Source organism: Battus philenor, unplaced genomic scaffold, assembly GCF_028537555.1.
Source record: "Battus philenor isolate CCGP_79_NKW_IND1 unplaced genomic scaffold, ilBatPhil1.0.hap1 SCAF_9, whole genome shotgun sequence".
Classification (NCBI taxonomy): domain Eukaryota; kingdom Metazoa; phylum Arthropoda; class Insecta; order Lepidoptera; family Papilionidae; genus Battus; species Battus philenor.
In genome coordinates, this window is record NW_027181759.1 from 3009123 (window position 1) to 3036807 (window position 27685).

Below are 27685 nucleotides of genomic sequence, written 5' to 3' on the forward strand. Positions count from 1 at the left end.
ACAGTGCGATTGCATCATTTCCATTATTACTTATTTAATAATTTATTATCATTGCAAATAACGCTTAAAATGATACAAGATAAAGTGCAATTTTATAGATATACAGAGAATTCAAACAATGAAGTAAAATCCTGAAGTAAAGTCTGATAAAAAATAAAACTTAAACAAAAATATTTTCGAAAACAAAATTAAACATTTTTTTAAAGTAATAAAGGTGCAAATGTACCATAAAGCATTATATGCATTAAAATCCATTTTTATGAAAAAAAAAATGTTTCTATTACCAGGCTAAAAAAATATGTAACAAATTCTTCTTCTATTCAACTGATGGACGCCCACTGCAAGGGATAGGCTTCCAGCAAAGATCGTCACGATGACCGATTCTCCGCTGACCGCATCCAAGGACATTCCGCCACCTTAACTATGTGGTCAGTCTACCTAGTGGGGGGCTTACCAGAGCCGCGTCTACCTGGTCGTGGTCGCCACTAACGCACGAGCCATGTACCCCGCTCGCTGCCACTTCAGACAAGTAATTCTTTGAACTACGTCGGTGATCTTGGTTCTTCTGCGGTTCTCCTCATTTTTGATTCGATCTCGAAGCAAAACTCCGAACATAGCCTTCGCCATTCCCCACCGGGTGACCTTGAATCTTAAGAGGAGCGCCGTAAGTGACCACATATCGGAACTGTATGTCATCACCGGCTGTCATATTGGTAAAAGACGATCGTCTCCAAACGAGGTATTTTGGAGAAGAGGTTTCGTAATTTTCCGAACGTTACACGTGCACTTATATTTAAATTAAATTTAAAAGTGCAGATAAACAACATGAATATATATTTTAAATACAAATTATTACATTTAACACAATTCTTTTCGCTTTATATCAAAAGCAAGCTTTAGGGCAGACAGGTTTATCAGTAAAAGATTCACACGCTGCGTTATAGTCCGAAGAGGGCGTATTTGTTGCAGAATAGAAAATGTTTTTTTAAAATTAGTACAGATGTACATGATGACATATCTGTGGGGTAAAAATCTGAAAAACGAGAGGGTAGTTCTATCCCGGAAACATGAAATACCGAGGCCAGAGTTCAAGAGTGTGATTAATGTGATATTCAGCATTTAGACGACATAATTTTTGAAAATAAAATCGTTAATAAAAAAAAACTTGAGTTAAATTTAAAATCCGAATTGTGCTACCACACATGTACACTTACTAATAGGACTATACTTTGAATAGATTAAATACCTATAGAACATATTTATATTCTTAAAACTTTCGGTGCTTCTCAAGTAGTGTTGCAAGCGAAACAATCACTTATTATCAGATGGACGCCTTTTTAATGTTCAGTACTGAACATAGGCCTCCACTATATATTTACACTAGGATTGGACTAGACGTGGCTTGCATCTAGCATCTTCCAATGCCTTTAACAAAGTCATCTGTTAACCTTTTAGGTGGACAAATGCACGTGGTGTTCAAAATCTAGCCCCATTGGCCATCTATTCTACCTAGGAATAAAAAGTATAAGTTACAATTCATTCATTTTGCAGCGAATACACTTTATTAACATTTCAATGATCAATTCCAATTCTATCTCCGATAATTCACTCTTAGATTACTAGCCGTAAAGTTCAGAGAGGTCGATGCTAAATGTTAGACCTTTCTTTAATAAAACGGGCTCCGTGCCTTTAAATTTGCATATAAATTTGATTGGGTTAAATCATCCAGAACGATACTGGGACTGTCCGGAATAAAATATAAATTGCGTGTTACCTTCAATACATTTATCCGGAAATTTTTATATATAATATTGAATTAGGAACAATTATTGATAGTTCAACTCATCTTGGCGCGCGGTGCTATTTGTCAAGGTACAATTGGAATTCTTTTGCATTTTTATTTCTAAATGAGCTTCACGTTTACTTCTTGAAATGTTTTATCTATATTCGAACAACCTGTGTATATGTGATAATAAAATATTGTATAATTAATGAAGTGAGTGTTAGATAATTTTAAGGAACATTAAACATTTTAGGATAAATTTTATTCCAGAGCCATTGTTATAATAGTTTGTGTCCATATCGTGCGTGTTATTGAAACCCCATCAAAGAGGGACGGAAAATTAATTTTGAATTCGCTCGAACAGATATTAATGTAGGCACGCCCGAATATTCTGTTCGGAAATTGTTTTCATATGGATCGTGCGTTCAATAGTTTTGTAATGTTTTCAAATTCTTGATATATTCATAATACATTGTAATAATTTTGCATGTTACAAAGCAATCGTGCCACGAGTCATGGTTTTCAAAACTTAAACCATTTTCACCGTTTTGAAAAAGTATTGATGTTACTTTATACAAAGAAAAAGCGTGACGGATACCTTGAACTAACGATTTTCAATACTATATTAATATATAATACAAAATCAATAACCTACACATATATTTTTATCTATTAATCATTCTTTAAAAAAAATTATTTATTAATAATTTCTTAATTAAAAATGAACCAAAAAATCACTCAACCAGTCGATCGTATCTTCGCTTAATAATAATGTGCAGATAAAAACTACAAAATGTTTTAATAAGATCTTGACTTTCATTATCCAAATTGTCAACTGACTGCAAATGCTTTTCTTACCAATGTTTAAGACATATCTAGAACAACAAGAATGTAGACACAGAACAGGATACAGAATCGAGCGGTGGACAAACCATACTGCGGCGTCGTGGTTTTTAAATGGTTTTATTCAGTTCGACCCGTACGGAATTTATTTGGATCAAAATTAGAAATTGAAGTTTAAGCACCTTCCCGTTGTCAGATTGATCTGAAATTTGGTACACATATTTAATTTAGAAGACAATACAATATAATAAAATCAATAACATTATAAATCTAAGATGGCCGCCGATATAAAATGGCGGATTACGTATTTTTCCTTAACCCCCTCAATATGGGTATCAAATGAAAGGGCTACACTAGTAAAACACGATGATTATGTCAAAATTTAAAATTCAAGATGGACGCCGTTCCAATATGGCGGACTAGGTACATATTTTTCCACAACCACCACAATATGGGTATCAAAAAACCGTTTAACTTAAAAGTTTTTTAAATGTATTTATTTCATCTACGGATCTTTCTATATGCTCTTAGCATTTAGTAAATAACAATCGAAATATATTTTTCACTGTCTCAAAAAATAAGATTAACTTTCTCTTGTCGCAATATACGTAGCTGCAGTAAACTAATTCTAAAACGTATCTTAAAATACCCTTGCCGTTTTGAAAGAGAATTTATAACAGAGATGGATTGGTTAAACAATTACTCTCTTTGTTGCTATAGTCGGTAATTTTGCAGAAATTACAGATTTTCTATTGAATTGTGACTAACTTTATTGGACATTGATACGCGTGATAATGTGTTTCACGACATTATTCGTGAAGAGACGCATTCTGTCTCTGCATAAACTATAGAATTCTATAATTTCAGGAAATCGTCATCGAGTTCGATTTTAAATCTTAATTACTTAATGCCGTTAATTAGCTTCACTAAACTATTAACAATTTAAAATATTAACGTATTACCAACTAAATACATTAGAAACTTAAAACTGATATTTTCTTAAGCAAACTCAAAGTAAACTAGTACACGTCGAAGAAAGATTATAATTTCCCAACATTCGCAAAGCCAAAGTAACCAGCTATGGAAGTTTCACCGAAGTTGGTATAGCTGGGACCAATTATTGTTATATACTGAGTTAGCGCCAACTTACGACAGCCACTTAAAACTATGACGTGAATTGAAGACGAAGTATTTACGAATAGAAGCTTTAGTGATTAGCGCTCGTTTTCACTTAAAAATAACTTAAACTTTGAACAGCTGCCACCGACCGATCGGCGAACTTGGTCAATGCTTTGGCTCCGGTATTTTTAAGGCTGCCAAAAGCACGACTCCACTTCAGTGGGCATTTTGTCTGTAAAGTTTCTTTGCCTAAATAGATTGTAGAAGATTTTAGACGTCTAAAATATTCTGTAACAATTTTCTGTTTTTTATTAAATAAACAAGAGAATACATTTTCATTAATATGACCGAATCAATCATAGTCAATCATATTCTTGTTAGAATCATAATTATAGCTTCCATTACGCGGAAAGTTCTTATGAGAGGAAAATGTGAAGCAAATTTACTAATTTCCAATAAATTTTTTACCACCATTACTTACCACAGAGTTAATTAAAATATTAATTTTCAGAGGTTTCAATTATGGACATTTTCATTGTTTAATTTCCTTTTCAATACTAAAATGAGTGTTGTGTGCATCACTGGTATGTCTTTCTTGCGCCTTGTAATTTACTGTGTACTATAAACACAGCACACAACTTTTATAGATTAATGCTCGAGTTAAGCAAGGGAAGACATGTCCTTTTTAGACTTTTCTTTGACGAGTAAACTGTCTTGAAAATTAAGTAAACATCCGACGTTCTTCCCAAGAGAAACAACTGAACGCGACGAACAACAGATGGTCCAAGATTTAATTTTTATATAGGCTCCCGGGTCACCGCTACTCACCAGATTTCTAGCTTAGACTCATAGAGTCCAAAAAACGACTCGCAGGAAATCTCTCTCCGTTAAAAATAGAGTCCCAAAATGGACTTTTAATAAGTTAAACACATATATTATAAAATAAAAACAGTGTTTAAAACAGTTTTTTTTTTTAAATTAGTCTCCGCTAATTAAACTTGACTATCTGTTATGTATAAATAATAATATCTAAATGTTTTGCTAAAAGCAAACTCTAAACTCTTAATAAAATTGAAAATGGTGAGACTGGACAGTTGTCAAATACATGACGTCATAGCTTAAAAGAAAGTCAATTACATTTGATAGCAATTATTAAAACTATATAATTAAGTGATGGAATTCCTATAAGTAATTGTATTAGGACCTTGAATAAGTTCTCGCTGTTTTTTGAAAGATGGCGTTGCGGCACTCTGTGCCTGGAATTTCGTACGGTAACAAATCACCAAAGTAGTGCTATATGTAACCTCAAATTATAGTAGAATAGAGTTTACCACAGTGTCAACTACATATTTATTTGCCTTTTTTGAAAATGTGTACCTTTGTGCCAAATAAAGTGTTTTTGCGGGAAATATTATTGCACTGCTTTATTCAGAAAAAATCTGCAGCAGAAGCACACAGAATTCTCGTTGAGGAACGTTCTCGTTGAACTCTCGTATGAGGTAAAAGATTTCAGTGTGTTCACCGAGTCTATACGGGTATGGGGGATGGAATGAAAGTTTTTGGAAACAATTTAAATTATATTTAATTAATAGGCGAATATATTACACAAGTACACGCCACGGGCGACACATTGCGTCCGTCGCTAAGTATGCTGGCTCCATAAAATGTATGTCCCAAGAGTCCCAACATTAGAAATCTAGAATAGGAAAAAGTAGTAATAGGTACTTCGCAGATAAAAAAGGCGTTAGTGTCGGTAAGACCTAGTTTTAGTATTAATCGTCGAGCTGAGTGATATGTAAAAGGTTTGACGTATGTAACATAATATGTTAAAAAGATGAATTTCTATGTTTGGATTTGTTACCAAAAAGAGGAAAACCTAGGCGTTATTCAGAAACAAAGATGGATCCGTTATACGCTTTATCACGTCCTTTTTCTTCTGCAAAATACAAAGACATGATGGACTTGTTTAATAATATTTATACCGCCAATATACGTCTGTTATTTTAAAAATTTGAAACAAAACATGATTTCCGAGAACTTAATCACTCCTATTGATGCCGAAAACTAAATTGAGCTGATATATTTTCATATAAATAACTTATACTTACGTAATATGTTTCTAAATGAACTAATTATATTTGTGTTTTATGAATATTAAAATAAACAATACTTAAATCAAACCTTTATATTAAATATGTTGATGGTAGTAATAATTATTATATATGTAATTTATTCAACAATTTTAGTAAATCACTGCCCTTTCAAAACATCACTTAAGTAAAATACGTCAGAGAAAATAATATTATACAGTCATTTTTCTAAACTATTTATTTTGAAAGTGGCTAAAGTCACTTTACCGTAATGAAAAGTGGTGATTTTTTAATGTTTATACGAAACTATTTATACCGAGCAAAATATCATTATCATGAGATAACAAATACAAGTACATCTCGAAAGTTAGCATCCATATTTTTAAACGTGTTAAAATACAAACACTTAAATATCTCGACTTAAAAACAAAGTGACTTATGTATATTTTTGAGTTTGATCTAATAAGTAATGATGCCAAGTTGTTTTTTATAGTTTGTACATTGACATTGAATACTGTGATCAAAGAATTATATGAAATAATTTGCGTAATTTCGAAGTTATTTCCTTGGACAATTTCGTGTCTCGTCGCCGCGTTCAATCCGCCGTCAGCCCCCACGTGCTAAATGATAGATGGTGCAACAACGGGCCTTCATTAGCGCGCGGGAGACGAGATCATTAATCGTCCGTCACGCCGCCTCCCTCTCCTATTAAATACTGTTTTTCAGCAGCACTATTTTATATTAATATTGTTAACGCCAATAACTACGTAATTCGCACACCGAGTCTGTAATAAGTTGAAAAATTAAATTGTACTTAACTGTCAATACCGAAATACGCTTAATACTGAAAGTTTGTTGGACTTGAAAAAGGAAATTTGCAAATATTTATTGGTACTTGTAGACCTAGATATGAAATTAGCGAAAGTATGTTTAGACGACGCAGTAGAAGAGTCGTCAGAAGTAATACGTCTTAGTCGTTATAGTAGAAGAGTCGCCAGACGTAACATATCTTAGCCATCATGCCAGAAGTTACACGTCTTAGTCGTCATGACAGAAGGGTCGCCAGAGGTAGTGCATCTTAGCTGACATAGTAGGAGAGTCGCTAACGTAGTACGTCTTAGTCGTTATAGTAGAAGAGTCGCCAGACGTAACATATCTTAATTATCATGCTAGAAGTCGCACGTCTTAGTCGTCATAACAGAAGGGTCGCCAGTAGTGCATCTTAGCTGACATAGTAGAAGAGTTGTTAGAAGTTGTACGTCTTAGTTGCCATAACAGAAGAGTCGTCGGAGGTAGTACATCTTTGTCAACGGTACCAAAGTTAAAACTTTACGATTGCCAACTGGCCTGCTAAGCATGGCGATTATGCTAAATCCACTTTCAGATATGCTTTGTAGTTGGCTTCTATAGACTGATATTAAAACGACGAAATTGCTCTTAAAATATGGATTCAAACATCATGTGGCATATTTTTTAACATGTGATTTATGTTTAAAAAAGTGTAAAACTAACCGTTTACCAAAACCGCATACAAAGGATTATTTTTGACACAGCAATCATCGATTACATATCGAACTAACAGATCGCCGCGGCCCCGCTGCAACACGGCCGAAACGAAGTTAAATTAAAAAACGGAACGGATATTGCCTCTTAAAATTGGAATATTGCATCGAGATGGAAGAGAATTGGAACGTATTTAATCGCCGCCGGTATCCGCAGATCTGGATATTAAGATCAAATAATAGTTATAGACTTATCTTAAATATATTTATAGTTTACCATGAAAGAAATCATACGAATCTTCAGTAATTTTATGTAATTTTAACAGTCAAATAGCATTTGCCAAAAACAAATTATAGCCGATGTGGAGATGAAGTGAGAGAGCGCAGAAGGCTTGGAGTTAACATCCCGGCGTAAGTCCTTTTTGATATTTCCTAATGTCGTTAAAATAAGTCCACCTGCTTCAGACCTTTTACACCAGTCCGAGGTTCGTTTTTAGATCCTTAAGTTTCCAGCGGAAATTCATGTAATATTTCCCAATGCTTCTTAAACTAGCCTATTCGCTGAACTATCTCGTTCCTTTGGGTAAATTTCGGATAGAGATCCGGTAAGAGTTATTATCTCGCTTGGGTGAATGATCCGCGTCAAGGCGCAAGGACCCATGATAAAGGATCCCGGCTTCGGTTTTCACGCTTGGCATATATACAAGAGTGTCCGAAGTTACCGAACCTCGACTTGGAAAGCCCTTCGGAAAGCTTTAGTGTAGGGAGAAAAGTGCTTAAAAGTACCGAAACTAGTTTTGTTTTTTGCTGTTTTTGAGGTAAAGTGGTTCTTGCGGTAACTTGTTTTCGGCTTCACATGAAATTAAATCCCCTATGTTATCGTAAATCACAGTAATAAATCTACTTCACGTATAGGATATAAGTTTAGTAGAAAATATTTTTATTCTTATCTATGTTAAACAGGCCATTCGGCTACAAACATGTCCAAGTGTGACATCCATTTGATCTGCGGCTTAGGCAACATGGCCGCCGCTGTACCCGCCGTCGCCTGACCTAATCGATTGCTCACGAACCAATGAAGCGGACCTGCTCACCCGGTTCACACTCAGCCGGTTTTCAGGCATGAATTAACGTCACGAGCAATCTCATAACATTGTGGCGGGCGGCTCTGAATGCTTAACTTAGTACACTATGCCTATACCGGTTTCGAACTTGCGATAACTTGATTTAAAACCTGTTTACATTACATTGTTGCGACAAACAGTGTGATATGTATAAAATAAATAACCGTCCTTAGTTTGTTATGCTCTCTTCTTATCAGCACTCATTTTAAACGTGATAACTTTAATTTTTTTTTATTAAAGACTCCCGCTATTGGGGGCCTCTCGTACCCCTATTTGTGGTGGGATAGGGACTTTATAAGCATTTAATTTTGATGACTTTAAATTAAAGAATGCAGGTATGGTAGGAGAAAAGCATAGACTTCCTATTCTGCCCATAAGGTAAAAAGACGACCTTGTTGAGATCGGAAGACGCTTGGAAATCTCTGAGGGAGGCCTATGTTCGCTGAAATGATGATAAGATAAAAATAGGAGAACTAAATCTGAATCATATTTACAGTAAATTGGGTTCTGTATTTCTTCTCGTGACGTTTACTAGTGGAATAATAATATGAATGTTTATACGCCGTATTTTTATACATTTATTGATATCTCTCGATATCTTTGCCTCTGACATTTCATATGTCATTTTCATATTTTATAGTGATAAAAATTTAATAATTTGTTTTAATTTTCACATTATTTTTATTCATAATTGTAATGTTTTAAACATTTAAATGCGATAAGATTTTTGTATGATATATTTTTTAGGTTCCTACAAGGTGTGATCAAAACTACGATGAATAATTTTATTTCGAGCAAAGTTTAAGTAAATTTAAATTAATGTCCTTCAAAGTTATTTTCTTTGGCTAGCGACGCATTTATCCCAAGAATGTTTCCACAATCGGAAGCACTTTTGAAATCTTTCTTTCGCTGTCCATCATCAGCTCTGTCGTAGCTATATTAATGTCGGGAATTGCGTCAAAAAGGTTTCGTTTCAGCACGAGTTTTATTTTTGGGAAGAGCCAGAAGTCGTATGCTGCTAAATCCAGAGAGTAAAGTGGGTGTGATTAGATTTATTATCAAGAACTCGCTAATCAGTAGCGATATATGGTACGGGTCATTGTCGTGATGGAGGAGGAATCCGTTGACTCGTTTTCCTTTAGTTATATGTTTAGTTCCTCGTAAAGATCTCGAATTATATTATTATTCTTTGCACGTTTACGTTGGCTTGTGAGGTCGAAGGTCGATTATTGGGGGTTGCTTTTGTCTGTGTCCTCAACCCACTCCGCCGACAAGACAGCTTGGCTTTGATTGGCTCAGAATTGTAATTGATTTATAAACTGTCTTGTAATCGACTGGTGTGTGTGATTGTCGAATTCGCCCCGCCCTGAATACGACGTTTGAATATCCAAGGAGATATTGTTTTGTAAGAGGCGGCGGTACAAGTAACGATCTTGGATGGACAGAGTAATAGGAATTATTTGTAAAATTACATATATTAAATAAACTATTAGGATCAATAAATTGTCATCTAACATTTCGATTTAGGTATAGGAGTGTACGATGTCTCTTATAAGAAGGCTGTAAGTATGAAAAGGGCTATGTTTGAAGCTTTATTGCGAGATCAAATCAGAAAAGATTCTCGGAAGAACCATGGTCATCCACGTAGCTTAATTCGGAGCTTGAAAATTCTCGAATGGCTATGGCTATCTGGTACACGTGGCTTGTGTAATCCCCCTTAGCAGGACATAAAACACAGTGAAGATCGCGGGGAGTCCCTGGATACGGGTAGCGCTAGACCTGTTACCGTAACGATCTTTGGACCATCCATTGCGAAGCCTATGACTTAATTACCTACATTGATATGTGAAATCAGTCAAACTTTTTATTTCTTCAGTATTGCAAGTAGATCGATTTTCGTAGATTGCTTGCGAATTGTAAACCACCATTTTGTTCTCACGCCGTCGTAAACCCAAGTAGTTACCCGTGAAAGATTTAAGAGGAATTTTCGTTAAAGGATTTTTCAGGTGATACTGAAGCTTGATTATTAACTGATATATTATTGTCTTAAAGATATAGAGTAGTCTCGATGAGCCTGTCCGAGTCTATCGCGAGCTTCTCTCAAATCGATGCATTTGGAACGGTTTTAGCTTTAATGATGCCATCACTGGGAAGCTCAATGTGATTCTAGTTACAATCAAATTGGACTGTTCTTGCATTGTACACAAGTCTTTCTTGTAAATTATCTTAAGTGGACATGCTGAGTTTATTTATTTACTTTTTAAACACCCTTTTATACAGCATAGACAATAAATAGAGAAAAAAAGAAAACAATTCACATGGCACAAGAGGCAGTCTTATCACTGAAGGCGATCTCTACCTAACAACCTTTGGATGGAGATGAGAGACATGAAGGAGATGCAGTTTATAGTGTACGTACATACAATAATATATATATATATATATATATATATATATATATATATATATATATATACATATAAATATTTACGTAGTAAAGTTATGATATAAATACGAATAATTATATAATGCTACACAATATCCTATTTTAGAAGCAAAGGAAGTGCTCTTTTACCCTTTTTTATTCCTGACAGCGACTTAGCGCATTTAATTGGTTCTGGTAGCTCATTCCATAACCTGACAGCGACAACAGTGAAAGATTTTTCCATAAAAATAGTAGAATGTTTGATAGAATGAAACTTACATATGAGTCACGTGAGAAACGTTTAAACCAATCTAGGGAATGGTCAGGGTCAGAAAATAAAACAGTTTCGTTTATTTTAATCCATTTAATATTTTCACCGTAAACTCATACTTGATCTATTCATCAACCGTTTATAATTTATGCACGATCTTAAATCACGAAAGACGCTTACACTAATCCCCCTTCGCACGTCGTGAGGTGTTCACAACGAACGACACGAGGCCGTCACGTGATATAAATAGAACAATCCAAATGATTCAAACAATTCGATGCAAACACCACACGACGACGAGAAACAAGCCACGTTTTAGGATAACATACTCGACCGCACCATAATTGACTTGAAGAAGCGAAAGAAAGTAAGCAAATTAAATAACAAATAATAAACTAATCAATGCGACAAAAAAATAAATTTAATTCCGGAAAATTTTCAAAATAAAATATGGCACTTTTTCCAAACATTTCAACATCATTTATTATAAATAAATGCTTTTTAAAACCGTGTTGCTTGTTTCAACTAATCTCCTTCTCTCTCTAACATGAGCCCACACTGTTTGAAAGAAAAAGATAGCGTATGTTCACGAGGATTACTTATCTTCTTTACACATGAAAAACCTGCTAAATTATCGGCTATCATCCTGTTATTTAATGTGGTAACTATATTTAAGAGTACAATAAAATTAAACATACGTATGATTTACATAAACATATGCGAATAGCTAATTTCACTTGGAACCTAATGCCGGCGCAAATAAAGTTACAAATCTTTCAACTCCTATAATATAACATCTGCCTAATTAATTTATAATACGATTATAAATATTGTGCAATAATTACATGAAAATTCCGTGTAAATCACTATATATGTATAAATCGGTACATAAATTTGTTATTATTGACATTCACAAATTCTTTTTTTTTTTTTACTTATTTAAAGCAATCAGTCAAAAACAACATCCTTAAATATGAAACGTACAAATAAAAAACAAATCAGGAACTATTGTCACAGGCCATATATACTCGTTTACAAAAATAAATAAAAAAAATGTAATCAACTTTTTTAAAAATTAATAAAGCTATGACAGTCGAATTATAGGCATAAAAATCATATCAAAATAAAAATCAATTTGAAAGTAATGTACTTTTTTTAAATCGATTTACTGTAATAATAAATCAAAATTGATTATATATGTTATTTGAGAAGAAATAATTTTATTTCGTTAGCCGTACTATTCATAAGGGCTTCGAGTAAAGTCAGTCCATCCACTTACAAATGTTTATCTGTCTGTTAATCGCATGCATGCCTTTACAAACAGAAAAGCCAACAAAAAAACCAATCCAATTAAATCTATTGACTATCGTCATACAGACAGAGTGCAATGAAGTGATTGTTAAATATTTACAAGATTAATCTCTCATATACTGCACTGTTATTTAATTTTATACCTTATCGTCAGCGTTTAAGGTACAGTTTCGTTTAGCTCCATTGCACAAAGTCTGCAACAGTTTTCAGAGACGAAATCCGTCAGTCAATGAGACGACGCGAGCCTAAGATAAACCCTAAACCTAACTATGCATTACTTAAGTTAAATTATGCATTATCTTTGGCGAATAAACTGCTCACGGTACCGACAGATTTTTTTCGAGATAACTAAACAGTACATCATAAAAAACGTATCAAGTCGTTGTAAAGTCTCACAAAATTCACTATTTTTAATACTGAATATAAACTGGTACCATTCCGCTTAAATCTACGACTATTTTAATATTAAAAAGATTCATTCACTGGAGAAATAATCGTGAAGACCACAATACAGTTTTTATTATTCCATACAGTGTTTTCATAGATCATATTAATGTTGTATCATATCGTCAGACAAAAGTAGACTTAAAGTCTTTACAATTAAGTAGTTTTTTCTCTAGCAAAATATAACCTTCACGATTATTCCACTTTATATTATTATCAAATACATTTGTGGTGTTACAGCGCGAGCGGTACATTGTCTTTTAATTATTACAGCACTAAGATCGTTTAAATGTTTTTCACGTAGAATGGCAGTATCAATTTACACCTTATTACAAAGTGATAAAATCGTTTTTTAAAAAGTTCACCTTAACACCAATTCCACTTTACACCCCATGGAATGCTTAATCTTATATTAACCTTTACATTTACCATACAAATCAATATTAAATATATACCTACTAAAAAAAAAATCTGCAATCGAAAGGAGACTAAATTTATTATATACAATAAAGTACGCTCTAATTCAAGTCGTTTTGAGCAGTAAATATATGATACAATAAGGTAATTTTTCCCAAAGCACTAATTCGATAGGAGATTCCGATTAAAAGAAACATTCCTGTTCAATCATTGGGACGTCTACGTCCGTATTTATTATCTATACAATTTTAAATACACTTAATTATACATCAAAACCGAAATCGGTTTAAATAAATATATTGATAACGATGTTAAGTCTATATACATGATGTATATACCAGATAAATGTAGTCGATCCTACACGAGAGTGTCAACTGCAGCGATATCTCAACTACCCTACGCTAAAGTACGCATCGCATCGCTAATGAACCAACTTCCTACTTTGGCATTCTCAGTTCGCTTAAGAAAGCGCTATTTATAACCTTACATTCCACCATTAACTGCCATTTCATACGCTTTCTTAATCCTACATTGAGCTAAAATATATAAAGAGAAATCGCAGACACCCGTGTCGACACGTTCAAAGTTTTAACAATACAAATAATTGCGTCACGTTATTGGTCATATATGATGCTTACACAGCCATTAGTATGGACATTATAGAAAAAATTGGAATAAAAAATCGCTTATTTTCTATATACGATACCATTGCAAGGAAGGATGTTAATCGATTTTACTAATATAATTAAAATACAACTCCATCTAGACTTCCGATTGTATTTTAATCGAGATATCGATTTTTCAAATAATCGATATCGATCCGCTTCCACTATTTTAAAAATGCCGAATTTCATAAAAACACGTCCAAAAACATTAATAGGCCTTCAATTTCAAAGTAAAAAATATTTTTATAAATGAAATGAGTATAGTAATAAATTAGACCACCTTAAAACACTTGAGCAATTATTTATACAATTCGTACAAAATTTTAAAATAATATCCATTTTTTGAATTACCTTATTTTCGTATTAAAACGTAAAAAGATCTAAATTTGATGTTAGGACAAGTACTTTTATAATTATGGCAACATTGATAGATCCAGAAGAATAAAAAGTGGTTCATTTTTTTTCGGATTCCGTTCTAAAAATTTAATATTTAAAACAATAACTTATTAGAGAATGTCTTTATCCAGGTAATTATTATTATAAATCCTTTAACTAATGATAATTTTTTTAATCAAAAGTTTATTGAATTCGAAAATACAAATCGTATAGTTTTGATTAATGAGTTAAACTGTGATTAGCGACATATAACTGTGATTCTCTGTATCAATTTTAAAATACCTTTTTTATAAGTTATCACACACTGAAAAAAGTTAATATTTTATTTAACTTGTGTGTTCTTAACTGTTTTTGAATAACTCTGAGTTCAATCAGCTATAATTTTAAAGACAACGAATGTCAGATTCATCTGAATAATATAAAGAAAATCGGCAAATTTATCGCAAATATCATTTGTACTTCGTATGTTAACGTACTTTAGTGTTATCAGTAATAATAATTTCAGTCACATTTACAAGCGCATCGACTATATTTTTTCGCTATCATTGCATTACATGTCGTATTGTCTAAGTAATAGAGTTCACATTTCAAGTAATGTGTTCAAAGTGATTTTTACTAGGAGTATATTTTTCTATCGAAGTTTCGAGTAAGTTCATAATATTAGGCGTCGTTCATTAAATACCACTTCGCATTGAATATTATAAAGGCGAGTGATTACCATAAAATCTATTCGAAATTCGAAATAACTGAATGTACTTTCTATATTAAGTGACACGTCAGGAAGTGTTCCCGGTATAGAAATTGTTGACAAAGAACAATTTATAAAAAAAATACGCAAAGTTCGTTACGTCAATAGGTCTGACTAAATTTTAAAACACAGCAACGGTTTTTGTTAAAAATGCCTGCTAATAGGTAATAGTCAAAATGTAGCTCCTATAGCTTCATTTTTACTGCAAATTGTCAATAATTGATTCCGATTTATTTAATTCAAAGGATGTTTGAATATCGTGATTAAAGTTTTTATATTATCGTGGTCAATCAAATATCACTTTGAAACCGTTAGTCTCAAAGTTTACATTTCAATACTTTTACTGATAATACATATTGAAGAAAATTAAATTTGAAAACCATATGGGCGACAATACGTACAATTAAAAGTAACTTTTAAGATGTAAGTTTAAAAGTTTATAATTCGGCGACAGCATAAAAATGCACATTGACACGAATTGTCAATATTTGGTTCAAATTATTTTTGTTTAATTTAGCTGTGATAAAGAATACAGAAAGGTTTACGTGTCGTTGTCGGATTCGATCAAAATTAACTTTTGAAATGTTGTCATTAAGGTTTACAATTCAGTGACGGCGTAGAGGTCGCGCTGGTCGTGGTGTTGTCGATCCGGACGCCTTCGGTGCTGGGTGTTGGTGTTCTGTTGCTGGCGGCGTGGGCGCTGTAGACTCCTGTACTCGAGAGCGGCAGCTGACAGCGGCTGCGGTTCGGTGCGACGCGCAGGTCGGACTGTTGCGTACTTGTCGGGACCGTGGGTAGCGGAGCTGTGGGTAGCAGAGCTATGGGGGGCGGGTGCCGGCTGCGGGGAGGAGAAGGTGGCGAGGGGCGGCGCTGGGGCGGCGGGGCGCGGACGCGGCGCGCGCGGTCCGAACGACGCGTACTTCGGGTCGAAGCGGTTCAAGCTCACTGCGCGCCCGGATTGACCTGCGTGAATAGTTAATACAAAAATTAAAAAAAAAAATTCGTGCAAAATAGAGACTCTTAGAGGAAAGTTTCATAAAAAATACATAAGGACGGTAGATATTCGTCGCCATACTCATTCCAGCCTGTAGGCGCTCACAGCAAGGCTTCTCTTAAGGCCTCTCTTAAAGATATCAATAGGGGATATACCATAATCGCTACGCTTAGTAGACGAGTTGGCAATCGCGATTTGGTATTTGGTACGCAGAGGACGCTGCTGTCGATCCTTTGAAAAGTTGTTTCTGAGCATTATTGATAATCCTATATTATTAATGCAAAAAGTATGAATTTGTAAGATTGTATCCTGGCAATCGAACTCGCGAATCGCAAGTCTCAGTCCTAATCGCCATATGGTCGCATAGCGCTTTACATAGTCAATATTGATAAATTTAAGACCTATAGCACCAGATATAAAGAAAAATTTATTACACATTTTTCTAGATTTCTTAAAATTTGTAACTTTTTTTTGTGACACTATGGACGGTTTTATAATACACTTCTATATGTCTCTAAATTATGCTATAATAAATTCAAGAAGTTTGTATAACAAAAAAACGGAAAAAATATAGTGCGAAGAATTTTAAGTGAATTAAGTGAAGGAATAGAACTTCGGAATGAATCTTAACCCTCAATAGCCTAGAGTTTCAATTTTGATACCAATCTTTTAAACCGAATGTTCACATTACTATTAGTTTTTTTATAGGTTGGCTGTACGAATTTTACTGTTGTATAATATTCTTTCTAACGAAATTAAAAAAGATCTATTTTTCCCTTCATGTAGACCCTCAACCAAACACAGTAATATTAAAAAAATCACTTTCGTAAATCAGGCTATTAAGAGTTAACTTCTATTTTAAGAATAGTTCTTTTAATTAATAGATAAATAAATAAATAAAAATGTAACTCATACAATATGTTATATTTCCAGCGAAATTATACATCAAATTTCATGAACTGGGCATATGATGTTATTATGTGTAAAAAGCGAATGTACAGCTCATTTGTCAGCAAATAACTTCAAAGCTTTTACAACTATTCTAATCACACTGTATATAGTTATTACTTAGAAATATGTAACATTATTTTTTTTATATACACGACTACCTAATTTCTGGCAGTACAACGTCTACAGAGACACAGTAAATAATAATTAATTTTAAAATGTAGTAATCCGAATTTTACAAACATTTTTTCTTAGCATATTATCATCACGTTATTTATTATTACTGAAACAATTTACTTTTGGAGACAGACAACTATATCATACAATAATTGCAAATGAGCTATACATTCGCTGCCTCAAAACTTTTACAATAACTTCTTTTTTAATATTGAAATTTGAAAATATTATATGGCCCCTGGCAAAGTAGACCCTTGAAGAGTCCTCGTGTGGACTTCAAAGGGTCTACTTGGACCAGTTTGGGACATATACAATGCGATTAAAATAAGGATAGGACCGGCCTAGCGCCATGTTGTGACGTCACAACGGGAACTTGGTATAGTGTGCAAAAAAAGCAATGTTGAAAAATAATACCAGTGGCTAGTCACTCGCTCGGTTACCTTCGAAGCAGTTTCCAAATGCTTAATGAAACTTCCAAATACATTACGCGATATATGAATATTGCCATCTGGCCCTGGTACAATTCTTGCTTGTTTTAACTGGTCCAACAACATAATGGTACGTTTTTTCTCTTCCTCGAAGTACTTATCAACATTGCTGATAATCTCTCGAGCTCGCCGATGTAAAACACTACCTCTTTTGCTCATTGTAGAACAAATTAAACAATCAACAAAAACAATTATTATTATTTTTTTATTTTATATATTTAATGCTGACCGTACTTATATGAGTGAAGTTAGCCGAGAGCCCGTCCTATTCTTATTTTAATCGCATTGTAGCTATGAATAAAATGTTGAATAATGTGAATGAATGTTGGACTGACCGGCGCCGGGCTCGGAGGTCGCGCCGCCGCCAGGCCGTTCTCAGTAGAAGTCACTGCTCTCGAGCGTCTTGCACTGCTTGCTGAGCGTCGCGTACTTGCCGTTGTGCGGCGCGCGGCCCAGCGTGTGCGACCCGCCCGCGGCGCCCAGCGCGCCCAGCCCGCCGCCCAACGCGCCCAGCGCGCCCATGCCGCCGCTCGCGCGCCCCAGCGTCGCGCTGCCCGAGATGCGCGATCGCCGCGCGCACGTGCCCTCCGCACTGTTGAGAATCAATTATGATATAGTAATATTCAATACAATTGAAACCTAAGCTCACAGTAGACCGTTATAGCCACAATACGACAAAAATGGCTGTTTGGAGGCCTATCAGTTTATACCTAGGGGTTGTTACGGAAAAAAACAAACAAACAGAGGACATTTTCTTATCTTTTTCATTATTATGTTTATTCTAACCTATCAATAAGTAACAATTATGAAAAAGGTTTCAAGTTTAGGCTTTTAAAGACATAATAGTGGACACACACACGCACATACATACGTGCACACGTGATTGAGTGACTACTGTGATGACCACTATTATGTTATAAAGAAATCGATGTACCCCAGGACCAAAAGACTTATGTACTATTAAGTTTCATCATATCAGGATGCCTTTGTGCCTCCTCCATAGATTTCCAATAGCACTAGTTGGAAGCGGTATAAACTCTCTATGTATATAACTATACAATAGCAAGATTAATATTTGTTTTATTATGTAAGAAAAGGACCAATATTTAGCCACTTCCGCACATGCAGTGGTAGTCGTGCAACAAAGTGCACCGCCCGCCAGCCCACTGATAAATGCGTATGCGGCAAACAATGCGAATCACACAATCGCCACCGCCAATTGTTTTATTATGTTTGTTATAAACCAAAATTCGCACTAATCACGATGGCCTTGTATAACCATGTACAATACCACTTACAAGTTTTCTACGTCATGATAGAGGTAACATAAAGGTTGATGCTTTACCTTGGGCGCTCCCTATCGGCGAGGTCCATAAGCTGCACGGCGGCGCTGTAAGAAGGCGGTTTGCCGTTGGGGTAGGGCGCGGGGCGTGGCAGAGATCGCGTAGCAGCGCTGCTACCACTGGACAGGAATGGAGCCTGTTCCTCACCACTGCCGCTACGTCTGTCAAGCAAATGCTATTATTAGAATCATCGATCATTTATATATCATCATCATCGTATTGATCGACCGTCGGCCACTTCAAGACATAGGGCTCTCCCAAAGATCTTCACATAAGCGACCTTTGTCATTGTCATCTGTCCACCTAGTGCCGCCTAATTCCACCTAGCGCCTATCCATACCGGTTTTACCGACTTGTTATAGCGACTCGAGAATCTTTCTAGGACTTTTTCGGATATACAGTTTCACTGCTTATATGTGTAGTATCCATAAAGGAACGAATTTATAGCTAATTTGTTGGCTTTAGAGATTTTACATACATTTCCCATCACCCGGTATGGAGTGATGCCAATAACTTCTGGAAGCACAAAGGTTGCGTGTAAAGAGTAAGTAGGCTTTCTTATCAGACTTTGCAGAGATAAAGTTATCCTATCGTTACTTTAATATTTGTGATATGTATGTCTGTTAGCAAAGAGCTCTTCAAATCTTTTATATTTCTTTCCTCTATTACATTTTACCTATTCTTTATTTCAGTTGGTGGATGGTATAAGTCTAATTCCAATTTTTATATTGAGCAACGTGTCCAATCAAAGCAATTCAAAATTCAATATTACATTGAGCAATAATTCGCTCACGGCTCAAAATTATATTCCGTAGGACAATTCAAGCCATTCGTTGCGGACCATACGATATTTTTATGTATACCATCGATGATCAAAGATTATTTCTTACAAGTTGTGCCCACGACTTTGTTCGCGTGGAAAATAACTAAAAAAAATTGTTCATAAAAGTTTCGTTTAAGAATTTTTCTAAAATAAATGTAGTCTAGGGTACTCCTTATTACAACAGCTACCGGCTTATATAAATTAAAGTTATCAAAATTATCTTTTGATTAATTTCATTAATACGTTTAAATTATGAAACACAAACTTGGTATTTATGTAGATCCACGCGTGGGAGTCCACCAGCACAATGGCCGTGAAAAGGAACCCAGCTGCGATCGCTGCCAGCAGTTGCAATGACAAGGCCTGGAATAAAAATTCGCAACTGGATAATATAAACATATATACTATGATAAAGTGAAGAATTTTATATTACAATAAAACATTACGTATGTTGCAAAATTGACCACAAAAAGCTCCGTCTGAGTTTCTTGTGGGCACTTGTGAGATCAATGTGTGTTTGAAATCAAAATCAAAATATTTTTTATACGTATAGGCTGTTACAAGCACTTTCGAACAATCAACATAATGTATATATTTTGAGCCCTACACTATGCTACTAACGGATCCGAATAATAATAGCTTGAAGTTGTAAAATGCCATTATAACGGAACAATCTGATTATGGTTCCTTTCAAATTGGGACTTTCTAGCATTCTTCTCATGGCATGTACAAGTTTTCATATCTCATGCTTCTAAAAATGTGTCATCTGTAAAAAGAACCAAATTATGTTTGCCTTTCTGCTAGTCAACGGCTCTGAAATAAAAAAATTGTGAAAGAAAGTTCGTTTACTAAGGGTTAGCACATTGTAAATGACTTCATAGAAGACGGGATTTCCAAGGTAGCACACTTTCCCGTGTTCACCTCCAAGATATTTTAATGTTTATTTTAAATTATTTATAAAAATATATATGTAAAATACACAGCCCCGTTGAGTTTCTCTCAATTGTTCTTTTTATATCTAAGGCTTTTCATCCGAACTAATAGACTCAACTTAAAGTCAACAAAATAAATATCATCATATGTCAAATAAAGAATTTTCGAGTCTAAATAATGACCTGTACTTCAGGAACCGTGTCACGTTTCTTTGTTTTAAGCATATAAACCCAAAACAAAATTTCGGATTTTTTAAATATAAATATCAGAAGACAGGTATATAGACAAGAATATTACGAAGATAAAATATGAATAAAAAAGAGTACGCACTTGCAGTCCGCCATCACAGGCAGCGCGCGCCGCGGCAACAAAGTAGGCACGCGCAGTGCGGCACTCCAAGGCTCCACTTAGCGACACCAGCGCGCGCTCCGCCTCGCCCGTGCCCGCGCCCAGAGCACCCAGTGCTGGCTGCAGTCCTGCCAAAAATTTCATTATCATTTTAAATCCTTGTTGTATTACATTTACTGCTGGACATATACCTCCTCCAGAGACTTCCAATAGGACCGTTTGGAAACTGCCTACATCTAGCGTCTTCCAACGACCCTAACAAAGTCACATTGGCAAATTTTCTGGGTTTAATTTGCCAAAAAATGTTGTTTTGTATAGTTTTGCGAGTTGAGGGCGCTAGTGGCATGTTGAACAGCAACCAGGTTGTTTGCCCATCGCTGCGATTGCCGGTCCGTGATCTTTACCCTAGAATCTTAAAGCCCCAGCGGGCATACATTCTGTGCATGTTGTCTGCCCACTGCCACTTTAACTTGCTAATCCACTTGGCCATGTCGATTACTTTCGTTCCCACGCATAGCCCACTCCATGGCTTGACGCAATATGATATTCTCTCTGTAAGTAATTTTTCCCTAAGATGGAATTAGTCCATTCTCGCATAAATTTTAAAACATTTGTAAATACAAAATTACTTGCTAATAACTTCTGGCAGTACAAAATCTGCAAGGACAGCTAGTAAATATTAATTTATTTTAACATGTTGTCATCGGAATTTTAGCAACGCACTTTCTTACGTTATTTATTGTTTCTGAAACAATTCATTTTTTGATACGGCGCACCGAATATTAGTTGACAGATATTGAACTATAAATTCACCCTTTTAACCTTTTACACTTATTTTTAAATACAACTACTTTGTTTGTCACTTTATGTCAGCCAATAGACGCCCACTGTAAGGCATAGGCCTTTCTCCAACGATCGCCATGATGAGTCTTGCACTGTTCGTCTGCAGTGACTTCCTGCAGCGCCTGCAGCGACCTCAACTATGTCTTCGGTTCACGTAGTGAGGGGTCTAACCTCTTAACGGCCGTTATTTGCACGAGCGATGTACCCCACTCATTTCTATTTCAAAGGGGGAATTTTTAGAGCTATATCGGTGACTTTGGTTCTTGCGACGAAGCTCCGAACATGGTTTTCTAGATGACCTTGAGCATTCTTATAAAATAAATTACTATCAAATCATATGTTCCCTATGACATAAAGTTGGTCCTTTGAGCCAAATCAATGTTTACAGAACTTTACCTGGGTCAGTGAACATTTGCGGCGCGCCACGGGACAGTACGGCCAGCGCCTGTCTCACCGCGACTACCGCTCTCTGGGCGTTCCTAAGCTCAGCCGTGAGCACGTTCTCACGAGACACCTTGCACGACAGATAATAGTACACCATCTGGAATAGATATAATTGACTTTGATTTATATTTTCATTGAGAATATTAAAACCTTTTAATATTCCGCCTGTCCGTACCAACATAGGTCTAGATTCTCCCTTAGAATCCCATAAAAAAACTGCAGTATGTCCATTGATCTTAACGCGAATCTCGAGGCGCTTTATCTCGACATCCCAAGATATCCAAAGTCCAAAAATATTGACCTTTGCTAGATAAAACTTGTATAATTATTTTTTGTTACATAATGTGGTATTTTTATATATAAATATATACATACACAGTGTTACGGACGACAGTAGTGGCATTTCGATTGTCAATGGCATGGAATAGCAACCTCGACGTTCGAGAAATTTCGATGTATACCATTTGCTGATTGATCCAGTCAAAAAAGAGTACAATCTTTCTAGAACTTGATTGAATAGAAAATCTCAGCGTCTGGCGCGGACGGTTAGATACAATTGAAACATGATATGAAGCGATACGAACAGAACATTTTGGAAGCGAGGTTCAACCATCAATAAGAATGGACTTCTGCGAATATTTGTAAATATTAAATAAACAGTTTGAGTACTCTAAAAGCGTCTTTTATCCAGCATCCTATACAGTACATTATGATGTTTCCAGCTGCCAATCTACATACGTTACAATACATACGTGTGTGTGTGTCTGTATTTATATATAAAGGCATACAACCTGAATACTTCTTCATAGTAAATAGTTGGTCTGGAATAGTCTAGAATAAAACTGGATTTTAAAAATAGAATGTAACTGACATCGACAGGCAGACGATGGGGCGCGTAGTGGGCGATGGCACGAGCTGGCTCCTGGCAGGCGTCGGCTGCAGCCACAGCGCCTGCAGTCAGCACCGCGCCCGCTGCCCAGCACGCTACTAGCGCCCCCAACGCACATACCTACAAAAACAACAAATACACAGTAGTTTTTATTTATATATTTAACCTTATAACAATTGATGTAATGACGGACTTAATGCTTTATAAGCATTCTCTACCAGGCAGATATATAAATGAAGTTTTTAGGCTTAAAGAAAAAATAACTTTGTATCAAAAGTATATTTGCGTTTTCAAATGCGGCGGCCCTGAATGCACAATCGGAGACGATTTACTTGCACACAAGTGTAGATAAGTTAATTAATTATATGAACATATATTACATGTTATATATACATGATAAATACTATACTTACTATAAATAATTACCTATAAACATATACTTAAATGAATAGATAAATTACACACATATGCTATAAGTTAGTTATGACGATTCTTCCGCCAATAGATCTCGAACCTTCATGAACATAGTATGGTCCAAAAGTATGGTGAAATTGTCATTTAAAACTCACGGCTGTTAGTAAGGCAGGTCATTTTTTCTAGGTTGTTAGGACTGTCTATATCATTTGTAAAGCGTCTCCATTTCAAAGGTCTTAATATCATTTGGCTCGACCAAAAAAATTTTGAAGAATATTTAATGTCTTAAACGCGTCAAGTCTCTATTGGTGCCAAAATCGCTCAATTTTTTTGAAAACTAAAGGCGGCAAAAACTCAACTCATTCTGCAACTACAGTATTCGCATGATTTTAATCCGTGCGACTTCTCGCTATTCAGAAAACTCAAAAAGCCAATATAATTTTTACACGATTGTGGGGATGAAGACCGAATTTAAAAGATCTATAAAACCCGTAATTTATTTATTTTAAATTATTAATATAATAATATCACAATTTATCCACAAATATTCATAAACTAAAGAGAGTATACTATGTAAAATTTACTTTCTTAATTTAGAAAAATGTTGAATATTGGCGATCAAAGGTCGGTATCAAGAAAAAAAACCGTGAAACAGGTAAGAAAGAGATGAGAATGGTGATGGAGATAAATATGGTGGTATATACTCACGCATAGCAAGAGAAGCGCGCGTCGAGATCGACGTGCAGCCGCGGCCAGGAGTGCCACGCACACGGCACCGCCGCAGCACCAACCCGCCATGCCGCCCGCCCAGCGCGCCGCCTCCCACACCCACGCACGCTGTACGCATACAAAACAACCTTAATTAACATTATACATTAATGACCCTTGCTTTTACAATAGAATTTATCATCACCGTCAAATTGTCGTAGCATCAAGTCTTGTCATAGGATCATGTCCTAGTTTCATTTAGTCGTATCGATAAAGTTTCTTAGCATCATAATATTAGGACATCTAATAGTTATAGCATAAAATTGTTGTAAGGTCATAACATCATAGTGTAATATCTTTATAACTTCACATTGTTGTAGAGACGTATAAGCGTACATAGACGTATTGGAGTTATGGCGCAATGTCGTAGCGACGTATAAGTTTAGCGACATGATAGCGCAATGTCGTAGCGTGTTGTTATCGAAGCACATTACCACATTACCGTACCATCGTAGCAGTGCATTGTAATATCGTAGCAGCGCATTGTAATATCGTAGCAGCGCATTGTAATATCGTAGCAGCGCATTGTAATATCGTAGCAGCGCATTGTAATATCGTAGCAGCGCATTGTAATATCGTAGCAGCGCATTGTAATATCGTAGCAGCGCATTGTAATATCGTAGCAGCGCATTGTAATATCGTAGCAGCGCATTGTAATATCGTAGCAGCGCATTGTAATATCGTAGCAGCGCATTGTAATATCGTAGCAGCGCATTGTAATATCGTAGGTGCGCATTGTTATATCGTAGCAGCGCATTGTAATATCGTAGCAGCGCATTGTAATATCGTAGGTGCGCATTGTTATATCGTAGGTGCGCATTGTTATATCGTAGCAGCGCATTGTTATATCGTAGCAGCGCATTGTAATATCGTAGCAGCGCATTGTAATATCGTAGCAGCACATTGTAATATCGTAGGTGCGCATTGTAATATCGTAGGTGCGCATTGTTATATCGTAGCAGCGCATTGTTATATCGTAGCAGCGCATTGTAATATCGTAGCAGCGCATTGTAATATCGTAGCAGCGCATTGTAATATCGTAGCAGCACATTGTAATATCGTAGGTGCGCATTGTAATATCGTAGCAGCGCATTGTTATATCGTAGCAGCGCATTGTAATATCGTAGCAGCGCATTGTAATATCGTAGCAGCACATTGTAATATCGTAGGTGCGCATTGTTATATCGTAGCAGCGCATTGTAATATCGTAGCAGCGCATTGTAATATCTTAGCGTCATTTTATCGTAGCGGCGTAATGTCGTAGCAACATTTCTCATGTCATGTTTAATGTCGTACCTTCATAACCGCGTCAAGGTTAAGGGCAGCGAGCGGGCGGCGCAGGTTGTCGGCGGCGGAGGCCGCGGCGCTAGCGTTGTTGCGCAGGGCCGAGAGCGCGCGCAGCAGTGTGCCCAGCGCGGTCTGGTTGGCGATGGGCGCGTCCAGCGCGTCCGCCAGGCGCGCCAATGGTGCCCTGGCACGGGAACCCATCGCTTCTTCTAGGATACTCGACTGAAAGTGGAAAGAGAGATGTTTATGTAAAGGTTTCCAAAAAAAAGTTATGGTTCCAACTAATAGCCAAATGCTTTCTATAAATTTAAAACGATTTATTCAAAATTGTTTTTTTAATCTTCTCAGCAGTCCCTTTATTTCTTAAGGTTGTGTTCGCTTTGAAAAGCCTTGACGGAATCGATTACCAACTCTTTCCATACTTTGGTATACTACGTTTTTCTCGGGGCAGTAGTAAGTTCAGTTACTAATTTGAATCGATCAAACCAGCGAATATGTGATCATCCATGTGGCCCTTTGCCTACTTTCCTTACGACCAGTAATTTGTTGAAGTTAACTGGTTACTGGCTGGGCTAAAATAACTTAGGACTCGTTAGCCTATTGTCGAGAACACAAGGTTTACCGCATGCGCATTTATCAGCGGGCTGGCGGGCGGTGCACTTTGTTGCACGGCTACCACTGTATGTGCGGAAGTGGCTAAATTTTGGTCCTTTTCTTACTTAGGATGGACTTCCGCAAAATAACATCTGATTCCATTAAATATGTACTTGATTTTTTATTTATTTAGACTGATTAGCTTTATAACTTATTCAACTTATATCCTTACCATAAAATAATCATTATATAATAACTTTAGTACACATAAATAATTTATTTCTTAAGATTAATTCCTAGTACTTGATTTTGTTTTAAGATCGAAAATCTTAGAAATAGGTAACGGGCCGTGAATTATTTTATTCTATGTACCTCGTACATTTAGTTATAGAACAGTATTTTACAACCTTTTTCACAAATTCTTACGCTCCCCTATATAACATACATATTTTATATATTAAGGCGAAAGGATTTACCTCTCCCCCTCCTAAACAATCAAATTGCCCTCCCCCGGGAGGCGTGGGCCCCGCGTTGGGAACATTGTTCTGGAATTTATCTTATTTTTTCAAGGTGTTTATCTCTACAGTCACAGCCGCTAGTCCGCTGTCTACTATTGAAAGTCTTTTGCAAATACGATAGCATATTGTTGATGATAATGGGCAACTAGCCACTATTATCTCATACCTGATTTTTAACAGTGTTGACGAGGCCGGCGAGCTGGTTTCCGGCTTGGATGCTCTGCAGCATCGCGTTGTGGAGGTCGTCGTTGCCGAACAAACCGACGCCGATGGCGCCGCAGCACAGCACCGACAGGATCATCAAAGTTATCTGAAAACAAACTCGAAACTTTTAATTTTGCATATCGTGTAAATAACTTTTTCAATTGAATTAGCAGTAGATTTCTGGACATAGCGGTCCCTCATCCATTAACTTTAACAAGGTCATCAGTCCCCCCTGTGGAAGATCCTCCTACGAAGCCAGTCCGTGGCCTCCACTCTAAAACCTTAAGGCGTCAGCTGCTGTCAATTCTGCGAAAAATGTGACATGCCCACTGCTACACAGAACTTATATGTCCGCTAAACTATTTCAGTTACTTCCTTTTGATCTCGTAGAGTAATCAGATCACAACCCTCTCCATGGGTTATTGAACAATTATGATCTTTCCAATGAGGGCCAGAGTGACATAACACATTTCAGTAAGCCATGACTGACACTTGGGTCGCAGACTTTCGTTAGAACAATTAGCGTCCTGTT

General features: G+C 36.0%; 1 protein-coding gene across 1 annotated transcript in view; it reads right to left on the bottom strand.

Moving 5' to 3' along the window:
- Positions 1–15631: 15631 nt before the first annotated feature.
- The window catches only part of tty (tweety), a 107277-nt gene continuing 95223 nt past the window's right edge, over positions 15632–27685 (bottom strand). The window contains 10 exon segments of the mRNA XM_068775997.1: positions 15632–16101; positions 18081–18319; positions 19085–19249; positions 20177–20274; positions 21175–21320; positions 22432–22576; positions 23351–23488; positions 24491–24619; positions 25847–26059; positions 27116–27259. Of these exon segments, the coding sequence (XP_068632098.1) occupies positions 18121–18319; positions 19085–19249; positions 20177–20274; positions 21175–21320; positions 22432–22576; positions 23351–23488; positions 24491–24619; positions 25847–26059; positions 27116–27259 (1377 nt within the window). The 3' untranslated portion in view covers positions 15632–16101; positions 18081–18120.